This window comes from Benincasa hispida, chromosome 11 (genome assembly GCF_027475165.1).
Source record: "Benincasa hispida cultivar pf3 chromosome 11, pf3_genome.v1.1, whole genome shotgun sequence".
Taxonomy (NCBI): Eukaryota; Viridiplantae; Streptophyta; class Magnoliopsida; order Cucurbitales; family Cucurbitaceae; genus Benincasa; species Benincasa hispida.
In genome coordinates, this window is record NC_143488.1 from 7,664,033 (window position 1) to 7,673,655 (window position 9,623).

Below are 9,623 nucleotides of genomic sequence, written 5' to 3' on the forward strand. Positions count from 1 at the left end.
TTCGCCACATCCAAATTTGTCGCGTGGGATAGGTCAAATATGTCATTATCCTGGTATGCAAAATTTACTTCCACATTTTTCTCTTTTTCCTTCAGGGAGACTTGATAAAGGTCAACTAAGTGTTTTGACGTACGACAGGTACGTGACCAATGTCCAATCATTCTACATCGGAAGCATTTATTTTCAACACTCTTTGAACTTATATCTTGTGGAGCTTTTCCTTTGTGATAATCATTTTGTGTGGTTCTTTTGAAATTTAAATGATTAGAATGACCACTACGAAAATAATTATTATTTCTTCCTCTCCACAGACATGACCTCGACTACGATTATTATTAAAATTCACTGCATTCACTTCAGGGAATGGTGTTGTACGGTTGGTCGAAATTTATGATTTTTCATCAATAACTCGTTATTTTGTTCGGCCATGAGAAGACATGAAATTAATTCAGAATATTATTTAAAACCATGAAATTAATTCAGAAGACTGTTTAAAATCTTTCTCTCGATATTGTTGCCGCAGGAGCATATTTGAGACATGAAATGTAGAAAATGTCCTCTAACATATCAACATCAGTAATTTTCTCTCTGCATAACAACAATTTTGAACTGATTTAAAATAATACGGAGTTGTAATCACTTACTGATTTGAAATCTTGTAGCCTCAAATGCATCCACTCATAACAAGCTTTAGGAAGAATAACTATTTTTTTTATCATACCTCTCTTTCAAATTTTTTCACAAGATACGGGGATCTTTTATTATAAGAAACTCCATTTTCAATCCCTCGTGGAGATGATGACAAAAGAAAAATCATAGCTTTTGTTTTGTCTTGACTGGATGTCGTATTTCCTTCTTTAATTGTTTCTCCCAAGTTCATAACATCCTTGTGAATTTTGGCATCGAGCACCCATGACAAATAACCATTGCCATTAATGACAAGGGCTGAGAAATCTAATTTTGTAAGGTTTGTCATGGAAACACTATCACAAAATATTATATTAATATTAGAAATTTAATATGTACTAAATATACAAAATAACATTTAATTTATTAATTATAACGAAGAGAGAAAAACCAACATACCTTTAGGACCTACCTTTAGCGGAGAAAACGACAGGAGCTCGTGCTGATAACGTTTTTGTGAAATTGAGGAGCACAACGGGAATACGGATATGAAAAAATATAATATAACAATAAATAAATAAATAAAAACAAAAATTATAAAATTGGACAATGGAAAATTTTAGTGGAATTTGGTGTGAATTTCTCACCAATGGGTATATCATTTTAAGATCTACCAAAGGCCAATATTTATAGATAAAATGGCAAGTAGGATGTGAACTTGCATGGACACCAAGCATGAATTACTACAAGCCACATAAACAACATGAATGGTGACACATGACCTTTGGGACACTAAGCATCTATTTTTTATTATAATATTCATAATAATTTATAGATTGTGTACTATTTAGTCCATTAGTTATTTCTTTTTAAATCTCATGTAATTTTTATTATAATATTCATAATAATTTATAGATTGTGGACTATTTAGTCCATTAGTTATTTTTTTTAAATCTCATGTAATTTAAAAGTAAACCATTCATATTAAATTAGAGTAGATTTAAAAAATAATAATAATAATTTAATTTTCTCTATAAATAGTTGTGGCTTTCGTTTCCATCAATTATCTCCTTTTCTTTTATTTCCCTTTTTTTGTTTTGATTTTAATTTTGTTAATCCGCTCTTTCTAATTTTTGTAGATTTTTTTTCTTCTGTAACATTAAAATAAACTAATGATGGAGAGTATGAGACGTTTCACAAAAAGTTCCAATTTTTATACCAATTACGGACTTACCTATAGTTGAAAAAGATTATCACAGTAGGTCGGAGGCTTTTTTCAATTTTCCAGTAACAATCTTATACATACATGTGTTGTACTAAAAATAAAAAATAAAAACATACGTGTGCACATTACGTGTCGTACATATATAAACGCGTACACATGCGTTCATATATGTATAGACGTACATAAATATGAATATGTGTATTTTGGCTGATCGATATGCACTAAACCGAGGATCACCAACTAATCGACGTTCTCGTTTCTCTCAACTAAATTGAATCAAGCATTTATGTTCAATTTGACGTAATTTGATAAAAATTGATGTTATGGACAAAAGATCATTTAGAGAATCAACTAAAGATGCTTACGTCCTTAAGTAGGTATGTTAGACTGACAAGACGCTCTTTTAGATAAGTTGATCAGATTTAGAGAAAAAGAATATGAGACGAGAAAGCTCATCACAGGGTGCACAAAACCTAGAAGACATGCCCCAAAAGATGACCTAGCATTGAGGTATGTTAGTTATCTACTAATAGGAAATGAATGGTTGATGGGTTTAGTCGTCAAATATGAGAATTAATTGCAGTAAAATAACCAAAGATCAGGAGAAGATTAAAAATATGTTAGGGTATGTTTGGAATACATTTTCAAATATTTAATTTAAATTTTAGAAGAAATTTAAGTATTTAGTAATCACTCAATAACTTTTCGTATATATTTTAATCATTTTTTATAAAAATATTTAAATAAAAATAAATTTTTTGAAAAACATTTTTTTCTCATATCAATCAAAACAGATCCTTAATCTATTAATTTTCCAATATCATATGTTTCGGTTCTTTATGCTCTTTACATTACACTATTTAATTAAATATTCATATGATTAGATTGATGAAAGATTATTACACATTGCTTGTTCATTTTAGGGTGTTTATGTTGATTGGTTTGAACTGAATATATTTTATTGTGTTTATGTTGATTGGTTTAGAAGATACCCGATTTCAATAAGAAAATTCCCAAAACTTAATCAAAAGACATCCAGCATGACCAGAAAAAGAAAAGAAAGAAAAAACATATAAAATTAACTACTTAAAGAGTATTCATTTCTCCACTTAATGAAGTTAAAAATCAATTTCATCAAATGAAACATTTTCTCACAAATTATACATATATAAGAACTTTTTATTCTTCAAAAAGAAGCCCATAACAGGAAACTGTCACAGCAAAACACAAAACATTACATGATGTGACAAAAACCAAGAGGATGAGTCATGTGCCCCTCATAATTGGGACATTTAACTTCTTTCTTTAGGAAGACAGAGAGAAAAGGTGAAGCAGATGCCCTTGCATGGCTAGGCTAGTTTTAAGTGTGTTTGTTAGTTTGAGAGACACCATTAAACTTTGCTGGTAACAAAATCATTGTTACTTGATTCCCATATGGTAGTTCCATCACAGGTGCATAGCTTCTTGTAGTTCTCTCCGACACCGGCACTTCGAGCTACTACTGCTGCTGCAATCCCTGGAACTGATTTATCTTCGGTCTCATACACAGCTATTGATCGTCCAATAAGATCAGAAACTCGCAGGTTCTGTTTAACACCAGAGAAAAAGGCTTCGCCCTTGTCATCAGAATCTAATGTTCCCAGGTCACCCAGCGGCTGAAAATACATTGCATGCGACACGACACCACGTTAGTTTGAAAGAGACTCATAAAGTACATACAGAAATCATATGTTAATTTACCGATTTGGTCTTATGGTTTGGGCTTAGTTTCAATTTGGCCTTTTTGGTCTTTATTTTGGATTTGATCTCATAAAGTAATTATCCACTAGGTGTTGTTATCTTGGATTCGAGGCTATTTTGTAGTTAGGGTGAGCTATCTTTTTGAATGTCATTTTGGAGAGCTTGATATTTTGTAAAAGTAAAAAAGAACATTTCTACTGTTTCAAATCATTACTAAATTGAATACACATCACACTTTCGATCCACATAACTTGGCCTTTTGTTCAATTGACTCTATTAGGTTTATTGTCTTGAAGGAGAGAGGCTTTCGAATGGGTAAAAGATGATTTACAACGATTTATGAGATTTACCAAACCATAGGACTAAATTGAAACTTTTAAAATGAACATAAACTAAACCCAAACCTTAAGAACAAAATTGGTAATTTAACCTAAATCATGATATACTTATCAACAAACCGCTCAGCTGATTACAACCAAGCATCCCAACACTAACAATAAAACTATAGTAGAAGCATGGTCCCAAGGAACAGCAGTATGAAATTTATGGAAGAACAAGAAAAGGAATGGCTTTTAAAATCCATAAGTTGAAAGGTAACCTCATTAGTGGGGCTAGAATCTGCAGAACCAAAGATTTTTCCTGTGCTAGCAGCGCCACTTGTCAGATCACCGAATTCATTGATTGACCAACCATGTTTTCCAGGTGACAGTCCACTAAAGTTGGCTTCAACCCTAGCCAATTCCATATTTACCTGAGCCAATCGAACCACGCCATATATATCCGGGCCTTTAAATTCAGCAACAGCAGCAGAAACTAAGAAATCTGCAAATATAGAGCAGTGATTTATCAGATCAATGACTTTTTCATTCCTTTCCTTTCAACAGATCAATCAGAAGCCAGTACAATACCCCCCCCCGCCCAAACAAAAAAAAGGGGAGAGAGAGAGAGAGAATGCAAATGTGTAAATACACACACACACATATAATAACATTGTTAAAAAAAAAAAATTAAAAAAAAAATCTTAAATAGAAACAATGTTATTATTTAACAAATCTTAAAATAGAACACCATACCATTGCATCAACATTCAAAGCACTACAAAAGGTTTCAATTTAAATCATTTGGAAGAATGAAACTGATGTCAACCTCAGAAAGGGGTATTAGAATTGCTAAGATACTAGCAAAGGTTTTGTACTTTGGAAGATACTGCCTTCTCATGGGATAAACTTCACCAAAAATTTTCTACGATGCTTTAGTATTATCAATTTAAATTGTAGTCCTGTTTTTTATTCCTCTTTTGAGTTTTTGTGATCTCAACTCGTCATTAACAAAAGATCAGGATCATTAAAGAATTGTTTACAGTTGAAGCGCGAAGGCACTATGTTTCGTCCAAACCTCAGCATTGTACCACACATGCGCACTTTGTCACATTCTCCTTCCTGTGTGACCATTACAAACTGTTACATTATGCAACTGTTTGCTGCTAAACAGTTACTATTTTATTAAGTCCTCACATTACCCAAACCAAGAGACCTCTTCAAGATTTCCTCTAACAATCAAGTCTCCATTTCACTTGGATGGTTATTTATCTCCATCATCAATTTAGGCTCGTCAGAGAACTTGCGACTTTTCATTCTCCTAGCAAGACCCAACAGGCTTATGAACATGGAACAGGAAATGAAACTGTCATTTGTCTCCTGATAATCGAAATGCCTATGGAGTCAAGGTTTCAGATTTGTTAATTCAATGACCAACTTGCAAAAATATATATTTTGTTGGTAAGAAATTAAGTTTTTTTTTTTTTTTTTTTTTTTAAAAAAAAAAAAAAAAAAAAAACACATACACACGAGCGCGCACACACACAAGAAGGCGAAGGAAGCCCTAAACTAGCTTGCACAAAACTATAGCGGAGATCACAACAGATGGATTGAAGGTATTGACCTATACCATTTTCACCCTGGAACCATTTTGTGGCTAAGAGGTAAGAATCTAAGATCGTGATGAGGATTATTATTGCCAATGAAGCCATAAAGGATTACAAGGCTCATTAAAGGGAAAACAATGGTTTCTAGATCAGTTTTGGAAAGGCCTTTGTCCTTTGACCATGTTGACTAGGGCTTCTTTTCTAGAATATATGGGTTGCGATATCCCAAGTCCGAGGTGTTTAGTGAGTTTCATGAGGGGTTTATTGATTCTTCCATAAACAAGACCTATAGGTTAAGGAATGTTGTCTTGTACTTGTACTATCTCAGAGGCTTTAGGAGATTTTCTGTAGAGTATTTGACACAAATGAAGGCGTGGAGGATTATAGGGCTAAGAAAGTGGAGGGCATCATGTAAAATGTGGAAGGATGAAATCTTGAATAAGATCAGATTTTCTGTTGGTTGATCACACATAGGAGGATTAACAGTATTGGATCTATTCACACGTCCTCTTTAGAGGTTCTTAGTCCGCAATGCTGTATTTTGTATAGGCAGACTACAAAAATTTTAAATCTCTTCCTTTGACTTGCTTTTTCCTCAAAAGATTCAGTGAAGGTTTCTACAGAGTTTTGTTGCACGACAGTCCTAAAGTCGAGATTTGTCATGACATGATGGAGAAGGCGCTTTGGACAAGATAGGAGGACGCTCTTTTCGAAAACCGGTTCTTTTTGTTATCATTTGTTTATGGCCAGGAAGGAAGCAGAAGATTTGTGGGTTGTAGAGAAGACTTAGCAGGAGATTTGGCATTTGGCTCACTTTTAACACTACTCCTTAAACTACTTTAACTAAGTTCCATTTTGAATTTCTTTTATTATTGATTCACAACAACTGGCTTTAGACTATTTCAACTAAGTTCTTTTCTGATTTTCTTTATTATTGATTCAAATCAAGATCAAGTTTTTGTAATTTATATCTATATTTTAGTGGCTCCTTTGTCCTTCGCTTCTGTTCTGTAACATTTGTATAGCTTCATTTCGAACTTTTATTCATCTTAATGGGGTTGGTTTTCCTTTCAAAAGAATCAATCACTACTCAATAAAAAAAGATTTATTAAAGGAAAAAAGTGTACTAAGACCATCCACACAATAAAGAAATTGGCAACCTTACAACATATCAAGGTACAACATTCAACTCATCCACAGCAGGGCTTAGAATAAGAGGCTGAAGCCATTTTTTTAACAGGTTGTGACAAAAATCAATTATAAATGAGTTTAACATTTACCTATCAATGCAAATGGTTTTCAGAAGCAACATATAACTTGATAAAATATTCAGAGAAATCCAAAATATTCAAAGAAGCTTTTATCATCATAAAACAGCCAACCATCAGATTAAGAGGAAGGAGAGGGGGTAAATTTTGTTACACATACCCTCAGGAACCCCTTGCCCAATTAACCGGGCTTTTCGACCGGTCTGCTCCAAAGCTTCAGTCATTATCTTCACAGGCGTTGTGCCCAATATCCGAACCACTTGATTACTCAAGTCCACATCAACACTCTTTACACCTGAAACAACACTTGAAGAAATGCAACTAATGTACAACAAACGAATAAGGGTGTGCTTAGAAATGCTCCTAACACATTTTATAGTAGTTTAATTACAAGCACTTTGATGAGAAGTGTTCACTGAGAATAATTTTAAGGGTTCTGTGGAATCTTAAACGTGCTATTTTCGGGTGCTTTTGGGTGTGTAAAAGTACTCCATAAGTGATTTCTTAGTTAAAAAGAATAACTTATAGTACTTCTAAACAGAAGTAAATTAAAGGCATTCCCAAAACGTAGTCTAACAAGAAATCAGAAACCAACCAAAAGGTGAAACAATTAACAATTGAAACATGAAACTTGAATCAAACAAGATAAAGAAAATCTTCTTTTAAAACGCTTACCATCAACACCCTGTAACTTGTTCTTGACGGCATTAACACAGCCCTCACATTTCATATCCACCATATACTCCGTCTGTCACCCGAAGAGAACCAAATAGTTAATCTTTTTTGTTATCAACGACAGACCAACCAGCTCACCAAGTAAATTCCCAACACAGACTCGAAATCTCATATAAATCCATAACTAAATAACCCTTTAACCATTTTGATCAACAAAGTTCCTTATTAAAAAAAACTACATCAATAACCAGAAGCTACAAAACAACACACCCACACAAGGTGGAAATTCTAAAGAAATAAACTCACCAAAAGTTCAGGCAAATCAACATTGTTCTGCATCAATCAATACCAATTAAGGGGGATTAGAACTGAAACACGAATTGGGTTTAAGAAATTGAACGAACGAAAATTTAAGGGAAAAAGAGAGATGGGTTTAAGAAATCAGAGGAAACCTGAGAGGAAGAGATTGATTCCGAAGTGGGTATCTCCATACGAACAGCAGAGAGTGGAGGGGTAAAGTTTCTGATAAATCCGAAGGAATTTGGAGTTGGAAATGGAGAAGAATGTAAAGAAAGGGAATTGGGTTTGAAGGATTGAGGGAAATGAAAAGGGAGGGAAGCAGAAGGAGGACTGGTGAAGATGAAAGCTGCAGGTAAAGCAGATGCTGCTATGGCAAGGCTAGTAGTTGTTGCTGTGGACCTTAGAAATGCCATTAAGAGCGAATGTTCTTTGTTTCTGATTTTCCTTTCCACATTTGTCAACGAAACGAGCAAAATAAGAGAACAGTTGAATAAAGAATAATCTTTTTGAGAAAAATGAAAATTTCTCGAAATTTCTATAATTTTGTAGCTGGGATTGAGAAGGGTGTTTTGTAATTTTATTTTAAATATTATAATTTCTCTAAGGAAGATAATGGATATGTTTTTTTATTTACAACAACAACGCCATAGACAATAAAGAGCTAACAAATCACAAGTCACAATAAAGATATCTGATCTTCAACATGACAAATTAAACTGTGAGCAATTATAGTTTCAGTGATAAAAAGGAAAACCAAGAATAATGTCATGTTAGGAAATATTAGAGAATTAGAGTACTACATTATTTTTTTGTTAAATTAAATTATTATTTGATGTCAAAATGAACATAACTCAACCGTAATTAACATGTATTAACTTCGTCGAGGTCAGAGATTCAAATTCTAATACTCCTCATTATTGTATTAAGAAAATGCAAATTTATAATTTAATCGTTGTGTTTGTAAGGATTAGTGTTACACCATTTAAAAGACATGGGATGTTTTGAATTTATAGTTGAAAAGAAGATTATTAGGGTAAAATGCACTTTTAGGTAATAGGATTTTTAACTTAGTTTTTATTTGGTATCCCGATTTTAAATAAACATTTGTTGTCTATGAGACTTAAGTTTAGTTTCTGATTGATTCTTAAGATTTCAAGAGTGATATATTTAGTTTTCAAAGTTTGAATTTGATTTTAGTTGTTCCCTGAAATATGAAATTAGTTTATAAATGATCTTTTAAGTAGAGTTGACATAACAGTAGTGAATGAGAAGTTTTTCCTTCATTTTAGATTTGGTTTACAATGTTAATCGAAGATGTCCATAACACTGCACATTTTGGAGTAGAGTAACGAACGATCAACATAAATGCAATGACTGTAGACGATAAAGGCAGTTAGACGCCAATGAAAAGTTCATTGGAGAAAGGAGGGAAAAGAGAAAATGAAGTAGAAAAATAAAACTGTCCAATCACATGTTTAGTCACCCAAATAAATTATTAAATTAATATAATATTGCCTGATCAAATGGTATAATCAAATTTTAACTACCAAATTATTCTATCGTTGGTAACTAACGGTCAAAAGAGGTCAATAATCCTTTTTAATAATTTTCTAAACTTTAGGGACAAAAACGTTATTTTTAAAATCTCATCAATCAAATAGACAATTCCAAATTTGATGAACCAAAATTATATTTTGCCCTCGCTACGATACACATCATCTAATTTGTCAGTAAGGCGACCTTAAAAAATCAAGAAAATATTAGGAATTGAAAAGATTTGTGAACGAAAATGATTTTCTACTATCAATTTTAAGTTCAAAGAGAATGAACCCTAAATTACGACAGATATTTCAAACTTGAGGCC

At 32.7% G+C, this 9,623-nt stretch overlaps 1 protein-coding gene across 2 annotated transcripts; it reads right to left on the minus strand.

Annotated features, from left to right (window-relative positions):
- Positions 1-2,930: 2,930 nt before the first annotated feature.
- On the minus strand, positions 2,931-8,187 carry CCS (copper chaperone for SOD1). 2 transcript variants are annotated; one of them, XM_039050496.2, is made up of 6 exons: positions 7,912-8,187; positions 7,766-7,792; positions 7,460-7,532; positions 6,945-7,079; positions 4,191-4,414; positions 2,931-3,507 (listed from the first exon to the last, which is right to left on the minus strand). In XM_039050496.2, exons 1-6 carry the CDS (start codon positions 8,170-8,172, stop codon positions 3,244-3,246), a joined length of 984 nt encoding a protein of 327 aa, XP_038906424.1. In that variant the 5' UTR covers positions 8,173-8,187; the 3' UTR covers positions 2,931-3,243. The 2 variants fall into 2 exon arrangements, with proteins under 2 accessions (XP_038906424.1, XP_038906425.1); XM_039050497.2 differs by having other exon boundaries at positions 7,766-7,827; positions 7,912-8,053.
- Between the last annotated feature and the right edge of the window lie 1,436 nt (positions 8,188-9,623).